Genomic DNA, 20,545 nt, shown 5'->3' with positions numbered 1-20,545 from the left:
TATAACAAATGCATATACTAATGCATGTTAATAATAGGGTAGTTTATGGGGAAAATACACCTAATGTAAATTGGGTATAATTGGGTATAACTAACACTGTTGATTTATAAATGTGATAGTGGCTGAAAGGAGTAGTCTGGGGAGGTTAATGTCAATTGAAAGAAAGTTAGAGGCTAATCTAGGGACTGTACAACATAGTGATTTTGGTGGTGGAAGAGGATTGTGCTTACGGTACGAATACAGGAATGTTCCTCTATTACAAGGTGTTAATATGATGACACATGGGGAAAATACAACTAATGTAACTTATAGACTATAGTTAACAGTAATATGAGATATTTTTGCAGCAATGGCAAAGAAAGTACTATATCAACACTAAGGGTTTACGATGGGGGGTATAAAGAGGTACAGGATCTTTTCTTTTGGCATAAGGAAAACATTCTAAATTGGACTGAAGTGAAGACAGCACAACTCCATGCTTTTGGCATCCAGGCTTTTTCTCTCCCCTCTCTGAATTCATCCCATTTTTAGAGGACTCCAGTAAGAGGATTAAAACCTACCCTGGGTCATGCCTTACATAACCTAATCAAAAGGCCCTTAACTGAAGTAACTTAAACAAGAGGCCATACTTAAAATAGACTTATATCATAGGGATGGATTACCTTTAAGAACATGATTTGTTTGGGGTATATAACAGCTTTAAATTATGACAGTGTTCATGGATTGGAAGACTAAATATTGTTAAGATGTCAGTTCTACTCAAACTGATTTACAGATTCAGTGCAGTCCCAATCAAAATTCCTACAGACTCTTTTTGCAGAAATGGACAAGCCAATTACCAAATTTATTTGGGCCCTGGATAGCCAAGAACATCTTAAAAATGAATAATGAAGCCGCCTCCAGCCATCACTGCCTCTGCCAGGGGGAGGAGGGCCATGATCCAAAGGAACCAAAGCAGTTGAGAAAACTGTTTATTGGTGGTTTGAGCTTTGAAACTCTGGATGATCGTTTAAGAGAACATTTTAAGAAATGGGGCACCCTCATAGATTGTGTGGTGATGAGAGACCCCCAGACAAAACGTTCCAGAGGCTGTGGTTTTGTGACTTACTCTTGTGTTGAAGAGGGGATGCAGCAATGTGCAGAATTCCCAATTAAGTTGATTGTAAAGGTGTGGAAGTGGATAGAGGAGATGGTAGCATATTATTCTGAGTATAATGAACAACACTTAATTATGTTTGTGAATGTGATTGAAAGGGGAAGTTTTGGTTTGTGGATGTTACTAGAAAGAAAGCTAGAGGATAAAACATGGGATTGTATAACATAGTGAACCCTGTTGTGGTCAATGGACTGTGGTTAACAGTACAAATATAAGAATGTTCCTTCATGAACTATAAGAGATGTATATCAGTATTACAAGATGTTAATAATAGGGTGGTATATGAGAAAAATACACTTAATGTAAACTATGACTATGGTTAGCAGTAATATTTAGTATTATTTCACCAATTTTAACAAAGGGACCACAGCAATGTTAAGTGTCAGCAATGGGGGGTATAGGTCTTAAAATCTGTTGAGGTAGAATAACCCATCTTTAAACCTTGAATGTAAACCAGATTTTTTACATGACTTTTATGTAAACCTACAACTTCTCTAATTTAAAAAAATACAATAATTTTTAAAAATTATGCTAATGGGGGAAACCAGACACAAAGTACTACATATGGTATGATTCCATTTGTATAAAGTATAAACTCTTTTTGAGTTAATGAAAATGTTCAAAAATTGATTGTGGTGATGAATGCACAACTCTGATTATACGGACAGTCATTGTACACTTTGGATGGATCTTATTGTGTGTGAATATATATCAATAAAAACTGCTTAAAAAATAAGGAGAGTGGAAAAGAAAAAAAATGGGTTAAAGATTTGAACAGACATTTCTCCAAAGAATATATACAAATGACCAAGAAGCATATGAAGAGATGCTCAATATCATTAGTCATTAGGAAAAACACAAATAAAAACCACAATGAGATGTCACTTCACACCCATTAGAGTGGCAATAATTAAAAAGATAATAGTGTTAGCAAAGTTGTTGAGAAATTAGAAACTTTGCACATTGCTGGAGGGAATGTGGAGAATATAAAATGGTGCAGCTACCACGTAAACAGTTTGTCAGCCCCTCAAATGGTTAAAATTATGAGTCAGCAATTCCACCTGTAGATATACACCCAAGAGAAATGAAAACTTTATTTCATACAAAATCTTGTACACAAATGTTCATAATAGCATTATTCCCAACAGCAAAAAAAATGGAAACAATCCAAATGTCCACCAGTTAATGAATGGATGATCAAAATGTCATATATCCATGCAATGGAATATTATTCAACAATACAAAGGAATGAAGTACTGATACATGCTATAATATGAATAAACCTTGAAAACATTATGCTAAGTGAAAGAAGCCAGCCTCAAAAGATCACATATTGTTTGATTCTATTTATATGAAATGCCCAGAATAGACACTTCTATAAAGACAGATAGTAGATTAGTGGTTATCTAGGGCTTAGGAGGTAAATGTGGTGGGGGGAATGCGGGGTGACTGCTAATGAGTACAGGGTTTCTTTTTGGTGGGAAAAAATGCTCTAAAATTAGATTGTGGTAATGGTTGCACAACCATGTGAATACACTTTTTAAAAACAACATTGAATTATAGACTTTATATTGGTAATTTCACATTGTGTGAACTGTATCTCAAAAAACTGTTTAAAAGTTATTAGGAAAGAAAGTACATCCTCCATCTCTTGCTATAAAATACAACTGCTTTTATACATGATTCAGAACAGAATTTTTTTTCTTTAAATTTTTAAATTTTATTCAATTAAAGTCATAGTTATCATTTAAAATTCATATAGTACTCTAAGGCTTACAAATAAAAGCAGCAGGTCCCTGTCCAATACAACACTACTTTCTATACCCTGCCCTTAGAAGAAACCAATTTCAACTCTAAATGTCATTTTTAAATACCTAGCTATGTTTCAGTTTTAGACATTATTTTCTTCTTAACATAGAAAATGAAGTTTAAGCTAAATTATATCCCTCACTCCCACATTTTACAAAGCATTGCATTTTCTACAACCTTCTAAATCTAAAAATATCTTTATTTTACCTCCATACTTAAATTCATAGTTTTACTAAAGTGAGAATTCTAAGTTGAAAATCAGGGAAGCAGATGTGGCCCAGTAGTTAGGGCGACCGTCTACCACAAGGCAAGTCCGCGGTTTAAACCCCGGGCCTCCTTGACCCGTGTGGAGCTGACCCATGAGCAGTGCTGACGCACGCAAGAGGTGCCCTGCCACGCAGGGGTGTCCGCTGCATAGGAAAGCCCCATGCACAAGGAGTGCACCCCATAAGGAAAGCCGCCCAGCGTGAAAGAAAGTGCAGCCTGCCTAAGAATGGCACTGCCCACACAGAGAGCTGACACAACAAAATGACACAACCAAGAGAAACACAGATTCCCGAGCTGCTGACAACAACAGAAGCAGAAAGAAGAAGACATAGTAGCAAATAGACACAGAGAACAGACAACCAGGGCAGGCCGGGGCAGAAGGGGAGATAGATAGATAGATAAATAAATAAATAAATAAATAAATAAATCTTTAAAAAAAAAAAAAGAAAATCAGATTCATTCAGAATGTTGAAGGAATGCCTTCATTAGCATTAGAGTCTAGGTTCCATTGTTCCTGTTGATAAGTCTATTGCCATTCTGAAGCTTGAACTCTGAAGGTAATCTCCCTAGCTCTCCACCTTCTCCCCTTTTGCCACACTCCCTCCCCCACCTCCAAGGTGGAAACCCATTGAATGAACATTATTTTCTCATGTTTTAAAGTTGCACAATTTGCTTTGATGTGGGATTTTCACATTTATTACATTTTACATTTTTTAGTCCCTTCCAATGGTTCAATGGTGGATCCTTTCAATCTGAAGTCTCCTGTGTCACCAGTTCAGGGAAATCTGATTCTATATCTCTAATAATTTCCTCTTTCCATTTTCTTTGTTCTCTCTTTTAAGAGATAGACACTAGATCTGTTAGATTGGTCTTCATATCTTCTGGTTTCCTCTCCTGCTTTCTATCTCTTTTTCCTACTTTTTTGAAGATCCCTCAATTTCATCTTCTAAAACATCTATAGATTTTTAATTTTCATCATCATGTAATTTCCAAAAGTTTTCTTGCTCTAATTCCTCCTTTTTGGCGGCATCCTGTCTTGTTCTTGTATCATGAATCAAATATCTTCTCTTAATGGTAAGGATATTAGTTTTTGTTTTTTTTAAACTTTTTCTCTTGTCTTTGCTTCTTCAAAACTTTTATATTTTTGTTATACTTACTGTTTTGCTTTTTGATATGTCTCTCATATTAGAAGCTTTTATCAAATATCTAGTAATTATTGGCCCCACTGACTTTGGCATGGCCATGTTACTTGCTTTGGCCAGTGGATCGTGAGTGAACATGACATATACCACCATCTGTGCAAGAGTTTTAAATGTGTCTCTTTTTTTTTAATTGTCTTTTTTTTCAAAAGATACATAGATTACAAAAAATATTACATTAAAAAATATAAGAGGTTCCCATATACCAAAATGTGGTAAATAATATGGCCTGTGCATGAATTCAGACTTATCTAATTCTGTATCCAAGTTTGCCTACTTTCTGGAAAGCCAATTAAGTGATAGAGGCTCTATAGGCTTGGAATATTCAGGAAGAACATAGACTGAATGTATATTCGAAGTTACATCCGGATGGAATGTGGGTAATATGTTAATTCAAGCTTACCTGGTATCCAAACAAACCCCTAAACCCTACTAAAAAGCTAACAAAAGAATCTTTTTGGTGCCAAAATCTCTCCTGGTCCTACCCTGTGTCTCTTGTACAAAAATAACCTAAAGGCCCTACTCAGGGCTCAGTTTTTTTGGACAAAATTCCACTAGGCCTGGCCAGTGGTAATAAATCTTCCTTCTCAGAGAATTTCTGCTTCCTAGCCTTCAATATATGATCACTGAATCCTCTCTGCTTCCACTACATATATATATATATATATATATATATATATATATATATATATATATATATATATATATATATATATACAATGGAATACTACTCAACTGTAAAAAGGGATATAGTACAAACACATGGGATAACATGGATGAATCTTGAGGACCTTATGCTGAGTGAGGTAAGTCAAGCATTGAAGGTCAAATACTACATGATCTCTCTGATATGAAATAAGCAAACCAAGCTGTCTCAGAGAGCTAGAGACTGGATGATAGGCTTACAGGAAATTGGGGGAGGGAGGGAAGGTTGTGAGCTGACGCCTACATGGGTGAAATCTATGATCAAGTGGAGGTAAGGAGTTGTACAGGGAAGGGATAAGACCGTGGCGTAGGGATAAATGTGTCTTCGTGGTTCAGCTCTGGTCTCACCTCTGAGCTTCTGACCTCTGCTAGGAGTGAGAACAGGGTGTAGATAGTGCTGCTCCTTCAATATGGGGTCCTGTTGGGTGAGTACTAGGAAATGACAAGGTGATGATAGCTGGAAAATACTTAGTGAAATGTCTTCACTTAAGCAGCTCTGGATCTTCTAATAGCCTTCCAAGACCCAGCTGAGCTACTCATCTTAGTAGGTTGCTGTTTATACTTGGTCCCCGGAAGGACATTAACCAGACCTTCTTAGTTCTGCTTACAGGAATAAAATAACATCTCAAAGTAAAACCAGACAAAATGGTGTCACGAGCACCCTGTGGCCCAGGAAATCAGTTACCTCCTCCTCAAACGACAAAAGTTTGACATCCCTGAGCAGTCAGTTGGGAAGGGACTCGTGAAGACTCTGCACTTAGGAGCGTGAACATCAATATCTAAATCTACACTGTGACTGATGAATCACTGAAACCGGGACAATAGGCGTAGGTTCGGGGTTCTTGAGACAACACAAGATTGAGAAAATCTGCCCATGCCCCCCTGACAAGACCCTTGAAAGATCTGTCACTGACCTGACAAGAATGTATCATTGCAGCCATCACTTAGTTTTCACCTACCCCTTTCTTCTACCTGTAAAAAACCCTATCTCACAGCCTCACTTCGAACCGGTTTGGGGAAGATTCCCCCAGTTCCTTGCTTGTGCACTCGCAATATATCACCTTCCCACTGAGAGCCGTGTTACGCCTTTCTGGAGCAGGATCCCGCAGGCCCTTCTATTGGAAATAGCGGTGCTTGCGGTAACTTTCCCCATCTTCGTTCTGATACGTAAATCCTGGGGCATGTATTTCTTTATCTCTTTCTGGTGCATTTGAAACTGTAATAATGTCAATTTCAGCACAATCCTTCACAGTCTGATTATTTGCCTGCCTCACCTGCCGGCAGTTTGCCCTCCTAAGTGAGAGTCAGCATTTCAGGCTTGAGGATGGAGTTGATGGAGTAGAGTCAGCAGCTGGCACTGGAAATGCTTCTCCCGCTTCGTGGTGAGGCCGGGGCTAAAGAGGCAGGAGGAGGAGGAGGAACAGGACTGGGAAGGGGAGGAGATGGGGGAAGGGGGCCGAGGAAGAGCTGGCCGGGAGGGAGTGGGCAGCGGCCACCCCAGAACAGAGTTTTAAATCATTAAAAATGATTATCTCTCAGCCCAGATCACTTATCTCTTCTTATCTATTCATCCAAAATATTGACTCACATATAAGCAAATGCTTATACTTGTTCTACCAATACTTTGAATAGAAGGACTCATGGGAAAAGCAACTTTATTTTCTTTTTTCTTTTGTACTTCCACTCTTCCTTAAAATCTTTTGAGGAGGAATGATCCTTCTATCCTTGGATATAAACCAGAGCAGGCCCCAGGACATTTCTTGTTTACTCTTGGGTAATCGAAAGTCTTAGAGTCACTTTAAGTTGAAAACTCAGTCCCATTTCAGAAATTAGAATTTACAGTCCTGTGTTATAATCAGAGATCCCTGCCTCATGCAGAACTACTCATTGCCTTTCTCCCATAACTGGGCTGAGTTACAGGAAGGTCACTTGCTTTTTGGATTAAGATGGTGACAGTCTTCTTACCTCTTCCTTGTTCTTCTTACTCTCCAGCTTTTCTACCTGCAGTTTTCTAACTTCACTAAAGGCCACAGTAGGGTGAGACAGGAGAACTAAATGGGACAGGAAAGTTCTTACTTGACTGGATTGCGGTAAGATTGCTCATTGCTTTCTCAAATGACACCTTCTCTCATGGTGTGCTTGTGATGGTTATTTTGAGGATCTCCCTTCCCATCTCTGGATGTCTTTTTACCTGGAGTTCCCATGACTTGGGCAAATGCATTATTCTGGTGGTTCCATCTCTCTCTTCAGCTACTTAGAATCCCATGCATATTTCTCTCCTGAGACCTGTCCATCCCTGTTAGCCTAACTGAACCTTTCTTAGAGTTGTACAGCCATCTGAATCTCTTTCAATCTAAGCCTCTTCCTTCCTTCCCTCTCTCTCTCTCTCTCTCTCCAAAGGGGTCAGCTCTGGAGCTCTGCTGCCACCTTCACCCCACTTCTCCCACTCCTCTTTATCCTTTTGTTTTTTGAGGTTTTAGGGGCCAGGATTGAACTTGTACGTTGGAAACTGGCACTCAACCACTGAGCCACATCTGTTTCCCTGAGCTGGTTTTCTCATCTGCTTTTACTTGTTGTTTGTTTTTGTTTCTTCAGGAGGCACCAGAACCAAACCCCGGACACCTCCCAGTGGGAAGCAGGCACTCAACTGCTTGAGCCACATCTTCTCCCCTCTTTATTCTTCATATGAGTTTCCATCAATAAATTTTACTTCTTTTAATTCTATCTTGGCATCTGCTTCTCAGAGGACCTGAACTGACACCCTATCCTAGCTTCACAGTCCCCCATGGGCTAGGCTGACGCTTCTGTTGCAACTTCATCACAGTTCAACTCTTCCTGTTTAATCTTGCTTTCCTCACTTTTTTACAAGCACAGTACCCAACAGCATTCTTCAGTAAATCTCCTGCATGCAAAACTCCTTCTCAGAGTTTATATCTGGCGGAACCCATCCTATGACAGAGGGCTAATATTTTGGCCTCTGGAAAAGAATACCTTCCATTTGATATATTTTTTAAACAAATCAATTTTGTGCATACTTCTCCACTGTACATTTACTCTTTTTAAAAACAAGTCAATTTTATTGATACATATTAATAAAACATACAATCCATCCAAAGTGTACACTCAATGGTTTTTGGTATAATCACAAAGTTGTGCATTCATCACTTTTCGTTAGAGCATTTTCATTATTCCAATAATAATTAGCAAAAAACAGACAAACAAAAACCCATCCCCTCTCAATCTCTCTATGCTTCCCCTATGTACATAGCCGCTATTTTGTTTCTGTCTCCCTAGCTTATATGTATTTATATTTTATATAGAGGAGTCAAGCAATACGTAATACCCTGTGTCTAGTGAAATTTCCCTTAGTATTTATCCTTTTTTAAAAACCCTTACTGGAAGATTATTAATATATTACTATATACTAATGTCCATAGTTTGCTTTGATTGTATTTTGACCTGATATTAACATCTTGTAACATTAATGTACATTTGTTCAGTTTCAAAGAACCATTTGAATATTCAAGATTGACATTGAAGCAGAATACTTTGAGTCAAAAGAAGATTAAAGAATTGTATGGCTGAAATGTATTTCCATTCTTCTGTTTGAGCCAGATGAGACAAGGGGGGTCTCCATGTAGAATAACGTGCATGGGAAAGAAGGTTTCAGATACAGGCACTGGGTCATGTCTGGAATGAAATACTCATACCTGATGCATAAGCTGCTCCAATCATTCTTGATCGAATTAGCCCTTCTTTCTTTTTGTTTCTTACTAATTTAATCTTTCCACGAAAAATTTCCAGGTGATAGTTTAGTTTTTCTTTCAAATCATCTGGAAAAATATCCAAGCATTTGCCAATTTATAAACTACAACTACAGAAATTAAAACAATTAATCACAAATATGATTAGCTCCTAAAAAGGCATGCTCTTCCACAGAACTTCTAACTCTAAGAGTAATTTTTATCCAATATAAGGAAGGAAGAAGAAAAGTGATTCATCATCTAAGTCAGGGGTTCTAAACCTTTTTTGTTCCATGGACCCCTTTGCCAGTCAGGTGAAAACCATGGACCCCTTATTAAGTCCACACTACACTGTGTATTATTATTATTATTAGCAGTTTATTGTGACTGAGACAATATGGCCCCTGGGCCCTGAAGTACCCTCCACTGCCACTGGTCTACCCCACCCTGCCAATTTGTGTATTATTAATAAATATATCATACCCACACCAGCAAGTCCCAGAAGAATAAAGTTTTTTGAATTTCAATTCAAGTTCTCCTTGCTAAGAACCCCTGACCTAAGTCAACTGTAAATGTTCTGCTTCTAGTTAAATATTCCTATTTTAATAAATTGTTGGCAATGGTATCAGTGAGATGAATCGGAAACCTTAGGTTTTTCACAAGATAGACATGCTGTTGGGCTTGTGGTCAAGAGAGACCATGACTTGGGGAATTTGGATGGCAGCAGGTCAGCTTGGGATATGTCATTCACGGAACTCCATCGGGGCTGTTCCGTGGGTCCTCTTCAACCCCCGCCCCTCAATTAAGGGAGTCCATTGGCAGTGCCTCCTGGGTGTCAGCAGGGATAGACGGCTTCAGTCCAAAACTGTCCCATAGCCCAACATTTCACTGTGTATCATTCCTGAGCTCCATCAGAATGCTGAATACCCCTTTTCTGTACTTGAGGTTCTACATGGGTCAAAGGCTAAGTCACTTGACAGGGCAGGTGAAATCAAGAATCTGCTCTGGCAGCTCTCCTGTATCTTGGCCATCAACAGCGATTTCGCAGTCTCTTATGAAGGGGGACCCCAATGCCTAAAGAATGTACACGCGGGTCACCAAATGTCTCTAAACTCATGGTGTGGTCTGAAAGGCTGGAGTAGAGAGAAGTCGTTCCTGGAACTGAACCCCCACGGCAGCATTTAAACATGCTTTCATGGTGATGCTGCATCATGTCATGCCCCAGCACAGAGCCCTTTAGCTCTCCGTTTTCTTCAGATAAAATGCTAACAATGCCCTTTATGGGCAGTTCCCTTTTTATATCTCTGTTTTTATCCCCCCACCAACTCTGCACTCTAGTCATAGCAAACTGTTCTAAACTCATCATGTTCTCTCTTGCCTAAGGGCCTTTACAATTCTGTTTTCTCTGAAACACCTTTTCCTTCCTCTCCACCTGGGTAAATTGAATTCATTCTTTGGGTCTCATTGAGATGTCACCTCTTCCCTAAGATGAGGGTAGTGCCTCCATGTTTACCTTGTGGGAGTATTAACCACCCCATTAGAACAATCATCATAAGGAAGGCAACCAGGTCTTACAGGTTCACCAGTACACCAAAAGCACCCAGCAGTGTCCAAAAATATATTCTTTGAATAAGAAACCTCAAGTGTTGTCAGTAGATTAGAGAGATTATTAATGTTAGACCTTACCATACTCGCTCATGTCATCTATCAAAATAATTTCTTCAAGGATATGGTCTGGAGTGAGATTAATGACACTGGATATTGTCCGAAACAAGGCATTATATTCTTCATTAAAGAAGCAAATAACAACACTGGCAGTAGGTAGTTTGATTGGGTAATATTTTTTAAGACACCTGCAGGCATAAATAGTTGGAAGAAAATGGGTTGTTTAAAGCCTTAGATGTTTTGGTGTCTAATTCAAAAACCTTTCCTTATTTTAATTTTTCCCTCTTTATTCCTGCAATTGATGATTATAATAAGTTGACAGTACATTTAAAATGACAAAAAGATACAAAAATTTAACTTATGTTCTAAAATTTCCTAAATCATTTCTACCTTCTTAATAATGCTGATAATTGCTCTTTCCCGGCTCTGTTTTGGTAATCTTAGTTGTATTTTAAACATACTATTAGCACAAAATATATCCTTATTTTGGCTTCTATCTTATGCAATTAAATTGGTAAGCTTATACACATGGAAAAATTTACCATAATTTTATTGTACTATCTTTAAAGAAAACACAGGCTTTATTTATTTATTTTTTTAGGAGGCACCAGGGATTGAACCCAGGACTTTGCACATGGGAAGCAAGCCCTGAATCACTGAGCTATAACTGCACCTCTATTCTTATATTTGTGTAGTAGATATGATGTAACTGAATTTCTTCCAGGTATTTGACAAAATTTTTTTCTATTGTGTACATGAGACAAAAATAGAAGCTGAGTTCTAGTAACATTAGTTACTAACTGTTAATGATTTTATGGATCTCTATAACATTTTTTAGAAGTATTTTGGTGGTGACAGAATCTCCCCTGAAGCTAGCTTACAAGAAAGCTATCACTCAAATGTCTCATAGGACCTGGTGATAGGAAAGGCAGTCAGAGCCTCAAAGAACCAGCAGAGCTAGAGGCTTGAATGCCATTTGATGTTCTCTTCATCTCTGTTCTTGTCCTTACATTTTGGGGATAAAAATAATGATAACAATAACAACAATGTCAACTTTCTTCATATGGTTGTGAGAATCCAATGAATTAATATATGTAAAATGATCAGAATAGTAACTGATGCATATTATTATGTGTTATTATGATGCTTATTCTCTCTCTGCACTCTGGAATTTTTCCACTTCTTTACTCCACAGGCTGGGAAATGTGGCTGACATCAGCATATCATATAGTCCAGCACCCAATGAGAAGGTAGGACTTCCTCTTTCCAGGACCAAAAATCACAGGAGGGAACGGACTTTGGCCCAGTGGTTAGGGCGTCCGTCTACCATATGGGAGGTCCGCGGTTCAAACCCCGGGCCTCCTTGACCCGTGTGGAGCTGGCCATGCGCAGTGCTGATGCGCGCAAGGAGTGCCGTGCCACGCAGGGTGTCCCCCGCGTGGGGGAGCCCCACGCGCAAGGAGTGCGCCCGTGAGGAGAGCCGCCCAGCGTGAAAAGAAAGAGCAGCCTGCCCAGGAATGGTGCCGCCCACACTTCCCGTGCCGCTGACGACAACAGAAGCGGACAAAGAAACAAGACGCAGCAAATAGACACCAAGAACAGACAACCAGGGGAGGGGGGAAATTAAATAAAGAAATAAATCTTTAAAAAAAAAAAAAAAAAAATCACAGGAAAGGAGTCATTGCACCAGCTGGCTCAGGTGCCCACCCCTAAGCTAATCAATTGTAGCTAGAGAATGGGGTCAAAATACAAAATTCCCATTGCAATCATGAGAAAAGCGGAATGGGATGGGAAACACCCAGTAAGGAGGTACTGGGTAAGCAATCCTCTAAGTATCCACTACAGTACCTGTAGCATATTCATGGATTGACGTCACCATAAAAGAGGACTTTTTTACCCAAAAAAACAGATATGATATGGAAGAAATGCCTATCCAATGGAAGCAGACGTGATGCTCAGAGGAATGGTAACCATATTAGATGACAGAACCAAGAAAAGACATGAACAGATTGGAATGATGGGTAAGTGCAACATCCTACACATGGATATGAAACATTAAGTGGGAAGATATGGATTTGCAGAAGCATGGAGAACAAAAATGGAAAGCCTTAAATTATCAGTAATATTATTGAGTTATCAGAGAGGAAGTAGATGTGAATATGAGAGCGAGAATGGGATGATGCTAGGCTGAATTAATGGAAGTATATCAAGAATGAGAATGGTGATGGCCCAGGGTGAACTTGTGCTGCTTAGAACACATTTCTAATATTATATTCAATCCTGGGTATATTATTATTATTATTTTTTTTTTTTTTGATTTTGTTTATTGACAGCCGGCTGGACTCGGGAACTTTCTGTTTGAATCCCGAGCCCCGAACAAGATTTTTTAGTCCCTTTTATAGAGAGAGGAAAGGCCAAATGGTCCTTTTGTTTCAGTTCTCAATAGGCTTGAATTAGCATATATTTCCACATCTTAGTAAGCTTTTAGCATGGACCTCAGGCATTCGATAAGCTTTTAGCACATTTGCTTTGCATTTCCCCTGAATACTTAAAGTTTATAGACCTTGCATTGTTAAATTGTCTCCTGCTCACCAAGGGCAGGACTGCAACCTTTCATCATCCCACACCCACAAGTCACAGATAGTTTAGATTATCTCTGAAGAGACAAAGAGCCTGCCACCCATAGCCCACATCATTTCCCCCCTTTGCCAAAGTTTAACTTGCTAAGCTTTGGCATAATTATTGTTGGAGCTATGAGGTGGATGGCTGTTTGTTGTTTTGACTGATTATTTATCAATCTTTAGTGTAGCATCCAGGACTGTTTTTAAGAGTTTAGAAGATTTCATTCTGGACAGCAGAATCCTGGGGCGGGAGCCTCCTGCCGTCATCCTGCGGCCACCGGCGCTCACATGGATTTCCAGTCAGGTTCCAGATCCATCCATTAATTTTATTTTACCCTTGAAGAGTTTACACCTTTAATTTAAAAGGGGTGCTGAAGGGAGATGGATCTCTTTTCTGTAACTGCTTCCTGCTGGCCATGGGCTGTAGTCATTGCCTAATAAGGTGTAAAACTCTTAATTTATTCTAACTGGAGGAAGATGGATCTGGCATTCTGTATGAAGTTGGATAAAGTTTTCATATGGTTAATAAGATGTTCACTCTGAAAGAAACAAACTTAATTAAAAATTTGGAATACCTGTTTTTAAAAGAGGACACATTGGATTACAGAGGTAGACAAGGTTAGGTGCCTATAAAGATGGCACTCCTTAAAAGCTGGTGGAAACAGCATATATATTCTTTTTAAAGTTATCCATCTTTAGAGAGAAATTGCAACAGACACTTAGCTTTGTCTGAAGACACATTCCAAGCTGTTCAATGATTGACACTCATTCGCTCTGTCAGATGCTCCTGGTGAACTGGCACTCCTTGGGCAACTGGCTTCACTCAGGATTAGAACACTAAGTTGGAAATTCTCTTAGTTTTCACCTTCTTCCATGTTCGGAGTTCTTTTTTGTTCCCAGAATCCTTCTCTTCAGACCTTCCATTGCCCTCGATTTTTGTCAGGAAGATTCTTAAGGAGCCCACATCTTTTCTGGATTAAATTTAATCCAGGGGCGCCCAGATTTGGGGTTCACCCGAGTCCTCCCGGCTTCCTCAGGGATTTGGAAGGGGCAGCAAAATGTTACCGTCTCTGGCCTTCGTTTGTTGTCCTGCCGCGGTCGCCAAAAATGTTGTAGAATTTGAGAGAAGTTCAATTACTTGAGTATAGAGAGGCCAGGACTCAGGAATGATTTTGAGAAGGAAAAATGGTTTATTGACGGCTGGCCGGACTCGGGAACTTTCTGTTTGAATCCCGAGCCGGGTATATTATTTTAACAAAACTAATGAACTGAGAAATGTTTCTGTTGGTATCTCTTGTAGCAAACTTTTCTGATAAGCTGATTTCAAGTGTAAAAATAATTTGGATAAGTCCTGAGTTTGGTTGTCCTTGGTTAGTTGAACTCTTCTCTGCTGGTAGTATAAATTACTATTATAACATAGAGCAAGACTTCTGAAAGTTTTAACATGCATAAAAATCACCTGGAGATCTTGCACATCATCTGGAGAACATTTCATTTACTTTTGCAAAATGTGGACTGAAATTCTCCAGACCTTAGCTGACTTGGCAATCTGCTCACAGCTTTGCTATATATATTTTATATTTTATTTTGAAATAATTTCAAACACACAGAACAATACAAAATTCATACAGAGAGCTCCAACATACCCCAATCCAGATACCCAGATCCACCAACTTTTAATATTTTGCCATATTTCTATTTATCCATCTAGCCATCTATCTTTCCATCCACCCATCTGTCATCTATATCTATCTATCTTATATCTATCTATCTATCTATCTATCTATCTATCTATCTATCTATCTATCTATCTATCTATCTATCTCTCTATCTTCTATACATTTGGGAGTATAGGTTGTAAATGTCATGTTCCTTGACAACTTAATACTTATTTCCACAGAAAGGATATTCCCTTTGTAATCACCTTAAGTATAATTATCAAGATCAAGAAATTTAACATTGAGATGAAGCTTACAATCTATATTTCAAAATTTCATTTATCTCAAATTGTCCTTTTGAGCCTTTTTCCATTCATTATTAGATCTAGTTCAGGATCAAATATTACATTTAATTGTCATTGTCTCTTTAGTCTCTTATTTTTTAATTGAGGAAACATATACATAACAGAAACTGGGCTCTATTTTCTGTTTCTATGAGTTAACATATTCTAGTTATTTCATAATAGAATTATATATATATATATGTACCTTTATGTGTGACTCATTTTACTCAACATAATTCTTTACGTTCTTTAAGGTTCATCCATGTAGTAGCATCTGTCATTCCTTTTAATGGTTGAATAATATCCCATTGTCTGTTTATACCACAATTTGTTTATCTTTTCACCTGTTGATGGACATTTGAAATTGGAAAGTGTAGTCCTCTAATTTTGTTCCTTTTCAAGATGGTTCTGGATATTTGGGGTCCCTTGGCCTTCCATATAAATTTAATGATTGACTTTTACATTTTTGCAAAGGCAATTGGAATTTTGAATGGGATTGTGTTAAATCTGTAAATTGCTTTGGGTAGTATTGATATCTTTTTTTAAATAAAAGATTTTATTTATTTATTTCTCCCTACCCCTTTGTTGTTTTTCACTTGCTGTGTCTGTTCATCTTTCTTGTTTCTTTAGGAGGCACCAGGAGCTGAACCTGAGCCCTCTGATGTGGGAGGGAGGTGCCAAATTTCTTGAGCCATCTCTGCTCCCTGCTTTTTTGTGTCTCTCATTATGTTTTTTCTTCTTGTGTCTCTTGTTGTGTCAGCTTGCCACACCTGCCTGTCGTGCCAGCTCGCTGTCTTCTTTATGAGGCACCAGGACCTGAACCAGCAACCTCCCATGTGGTAGGCAGGAGCCCAGTCACCTAGGCCACATTTGCTTCCCTAGGTATTGCTATCTTTTTATTTATTTGTTTTTCTTTATTCCCATCCCCCCTTGTGATTTGCTTGTTGTCTGCTCCCTGTGTCCATTCACTGTGTGTTCTTCTGTGTCCACTTGTATTCTTGTCAGCGGTACCCGGAACCTGTGTCTTTTTTGGTTGCGTCATTTTTGCTGTGTCAGCTCTCCGTGTGTGTGGTGCCGTTCCTGGACAGGCTGCACTTTTTTTGTGCTGGGTGGTTCTCTTTACAGGGTGTGCTCCTTGCACATGGGGCTCCCCTATGTGGGGGATACCCCTGCGTGGCACGGCACTCCTTGTGTGCATCAGCACTGCATATGGGCCAGCTCATCACACAGGTCAGGAGGCCCTGGGGTTTGAACCTTGGACCTCCCATGTGGTAGGCAGACACCCTATCCGTTGGGCCAAATCCGCTTCCCTAGGTATTGCTTTCGTAATGATATTAAGTCTTCCAGTGCATGAGCACAGGATATCTTTCAATTTATTTAGGTCTTCTTCAAGTTCTTTCAGTAATGATTTGTAGTTTTTTGTGTAAAAATCCTTTACATCCTTGGATAAATTTATTTCTATATATTTTATACTTTTAGTTAAGATTTTAAATGGAACTGATTTCTTGGTTTCCTTTTTGAATTCTTTGCTGATTTTTTTTTGTATTGACCTTTTTTTAAATTTCTCTCCCCCCACCCCCCCGCAGTTTGTCTGTTCTCTGTGTCTATTTGCTGCGTGTTCTTCTTTGTCTGCTTCTGTTGTCAGCGGCATGAGAATCTGTGTTTCTTTTTTTTGTTGCATCATCTTGTTGTGCCAGCTCTCTGTGTGTGCGGCGCCATTCTTGGGCAGGCTGAACTTTCTTTTGCACTGGGCGGCTCTCCTTATGGGGCGCACTCCCTGCGGGTGGGGCTCCCCTATGCAGGGGACACCCCTGCGTGGCATGGCACTCCTTGCACGCATCAGCACTGCGCATGGGCCAGCTCTTAGCTTCCAGGAACGAATCTCTATCACATTTATCAGGTCCAAGTTGCAGCAAACACACTTCCACCAGGCATTGAACTGAGAGGGCTGCCAAAAAAGTGCCATCTGCTGGCAGACCAAGGAAGTGCATGTGAAAAAATTAAAAGTAAATAAGAGGCTTTTTCTGGCCTTTTAGCCTCCCTCCCCAAGGCCCTAGTAAGCAGGTCTGCAAACTATTACTGTGTCCAGAGCCCAGGTTTGAGCAAGTAACAGGGACAATCCTAACTTCTAGATTGAACCAAGAGTCAAAGAGCAGCAGTAACACACAGCCTCCTGCCACTAAATGCCTATGAAAGTGAAAGAAATTGAGCATCTGAGTAAACTAACAACCTAATCAGATGCCTAGACATCAGGAAAAAATTATGAGTCATACTAAGAAAAAGGAAGACATGCCCAAGAAAAGGAAATATCAAAGCCCCAGAAGAGATCCAGGATTTGAGAGAACTAATTAATATGATACACACAAATTTCCAAAATCAAATTAATGAGTTGAAAGACAATATGTCTAAAGAGATAAATGACATCAAGAAGACATTGAGGGAAGCAGATGTAGCTCAATCAACTGGGTGCCCACCTATGACATGGGAAGTTCCCTGTGCCTCCTAAAGAAGACAAGCAAGGCAGTGAGATAAAGTTATGGGCTGGGTAAGCAAGCTGACACAACAAGTTGCAATGAGATGATGCAATGAAGAAACACAAGGAAAGACACAACAAGCAGGAAAGAAGATGGCTCAAGGCATTGGGCACCTCCCTCCCACATGGGAGGTCCTAGGTTCAGTTCCTGGTGCCTCCTAAAAAAGAAGACAAGCACACAATGAACAGATACAGAGAGTAGACAGTGAGTGCAAACAATGAGGTAGGGGAGAAATAAATAAAATAAATCTTTTTTTAAAAAAGAAGACATTGAGTGAACACAAAGAATTTGAAATCCTGAACAGAAAAGTAACAGAGCTCATGGGAATGAATGACACAATAGGCGATATAAAAAATATGTTAGATAGGAAATGGAGGTGGCTCTAGCAGTTAGGCACCTCCCTCCCACATCAGAGATCCTGGGTTCGATTCCCAGTGCCTTCTAAAAGAAACAAGGAAGATGAACAGACACAGCAAGTCCAAATAACAAGGGGGGGGGTAAATAAATTAATAAATGAATATATTAGAGGCATACAACAGCAGACTCAAAATGATAGAAGAAAGAATAAGTGATACCATAGACAGAAAAAACTAAAAGTGAAGGAAAAAAAGAACAGAGATAGAAGAGAATGGAAAAAATTGAGCAGAGGCTCAGGGAATTGAATGACAACATGAAACGTAGCAATATATGTATCATGGGAGTTCCAGAAGCAAAGAAGCAAAAAGGGGCAGAAAGAGTATTTGAGGAAATAATAGCTGAAAATTTCCCAACTCTCATGAAAGAAATGAACTTACATGTCCAAGAAGCATAGCGCACACCAATCAGAATAAATGTGAATACACCTACTCCAAGACACACACTATTCAAAATGTCAAAGATAGAGAAAATTTTGAGAGCAAGGAAGAAGCAAGCCATCACATACAAGGGATGCAGATTTCTCATCAGAAACCATGGAGACAAGAAGACAGTGGTATGATATAATTAGGATACTATAAGAGAAAAACTGCCAGCTGAGAATTCTTTATCCAGCAAAATTGTCCTTCAAATATGAAGGTGAGTATAAAATATTCACAAACAGAAACTAAGAGAATTCATAAAAAGAATCCACCTTTAATCTATCTTTTAAAAAAAAATTTTAAAAGACCTAAAAAAAATCCACATTTGCAGGAAATATTAAAGGAAGCCTTAGAGCCTGAAAGATAAAGACAGGAGAGAGAGGCTTGGAGGAGAGTATTGAAGAAAGCATAGCCAAAAGAGTAAAGAGACAGATGATAATATAATAAGACATATGAAAACCAAAGAATAAAATGGTGGAAGTAAATAATGCATTTACAGTAATATCATTGAATGTGAATGGACTAAACTCCACAATCCAAAGATACAGGCAGGAAGTGGATGTGGTTCAACCAGCTGGGTGCCCACCTACCACATGGGAGGTCCCAGTTAGGATCTTGGTGCCTCTTAAAGAAGACAGACAACACCATACCTACTGCAACAAGCTAGATGCTGCTAGATGCCAAACCCACAGCAATGAGCTAGATGCCACACCACCACAACAAGCAGATGCCTAAATGAGCAGTTGCCACAAGCCAGCAGATGCTGCAGCCCACAGGAAGCAGATGTGGCTCAGGCTGTTGGGTACTTGCCTCCTATGTGGGAAGTCCTGGGTTCAGTTTCTGGTGCCTCCTGGAGAAGGTGAGCAAAATTGAGCAGACAGATGAGTGAACCATCTGGAGGATGGGTGAGATACATTTAAAAAAATAGAGTAAATAAATAAATCCTTAAAAAAAGATATAGGCTGACAGAATGGATACAAAAGCACAAACCATTCCTATGCTGCTTACAAGACACTCACTTTAGACCCAGGGATATAAACCAACTGAAAGTGAAAGGTTGGAAAAGATACTCCATGCAAATAGTAACCAAAAAGAGCAGGGGCAGATATACTAATATTGGACAAAACAGACTTTAAATGCAAAAAAGTTATGAGATACAGAGAGCCATTATATATTAATAAAAGGGATAATCCACCAGAAAGACATAAGTCATAAATATCTCTGCATCTAACTAGGGTGCCTCAAAATACACAAAGTCTGGCAAAACTGAAAGGGGAAATAGATATCTCTACAATAATCATTGGAGACTTCAACACCCCACTCATATCATTAGATAGAACAACTAGACAGAAGACCCCACAGGGAAAAGAGAACTTGAACAATATGATAGAGTTAGACCTAATAGACGTACACAGAATGTTGCACCCAAACTCAGTGGTTTTACGTTCTTCTCAGTTGCCCAAGATTCTTTCTCCAGACCACATGATAGGGCACAATGCACTCTCAAAAAATATAAAAAGAGAGTAATTATACAAAGCACCTCCTCAGATCATAATGGACTGAAACTGGAAATCAATAATAGACAGGAAAAAAGTAAATTTGCAAATGTGTGGAGGCTAAACAACACATTCCTAAATAATCAGTGGGTCAAAATGAAGTCAGTAAACAAGACTTATGGAGGAAAGCAGATGTGGCTCAAGCAATTGGGTTCCCATCCGCCATATTGGAGGTCCCAGATTCAGTTCCTGGGGCCTCCTGGTGAATGTGAGTAGGCCTGCACAGAGAGCTGTCACAATAAGATGATGCAACAAATAAGAGACACAGAGGAGAGACAATGAGAGACAGAACAAACCAGGGAGCTGAAGTAGTTCAAGCAATTGAGTGCCTTTCTCTGACATTGGAAGGTCCCAGGATCAGTTACCACTGCCTCCTAAAGAGAAGACAAGAAGAGAAGACAAGCAGACACAGAAGAACACACAGCAAATAAACACAGAGAGCAGGTAGTGAG

At 39.2% G+C, this 20,545-nt stretch overlaps 1 protein-coding gene across 1 annotated transcript in view; it reads right to left on the bottom strand.

Annotated features, from left to right (window-relative positions):
- Positions 1 to 20,545, bottom strand: part of GALNTL5 (polypeptide N-acetylgalactosaminyltransferase like 5) — a 74,822-nt gene that overhangs the window by 29,249 nt on the left and 25,028 nt on the right. Inside the window, 2 exon segments of the mRNA XM_058298016.2 lie at positions 8,847 to 8,969; positions 10,566 to 10,732. Of these exon segments, the coding sequence (XP_058153999.2) occupies positions 8,847 to 8,969; positions 10,566 to 10,732 (290 nt within the window).

The sequence above is a fragment of the Dasypus novemcinctus genome, chromosome 5 (genome assembly GCF_030445035.2).
Source record: "Dasypus novemcinctus isolate mDasNov1 chromosome 5, mDasNov1.1.hap2, whole genome shotgun sequence".
NCBI lineage: Eukaryota > Metazoa > Chordata > Mammalia > Cingulata > Dasypodidae > Dasypus > Dasypus novemcinctus.
This window is presented reverse-complemented; position numbering and strand designations above follow the sequence as displayed.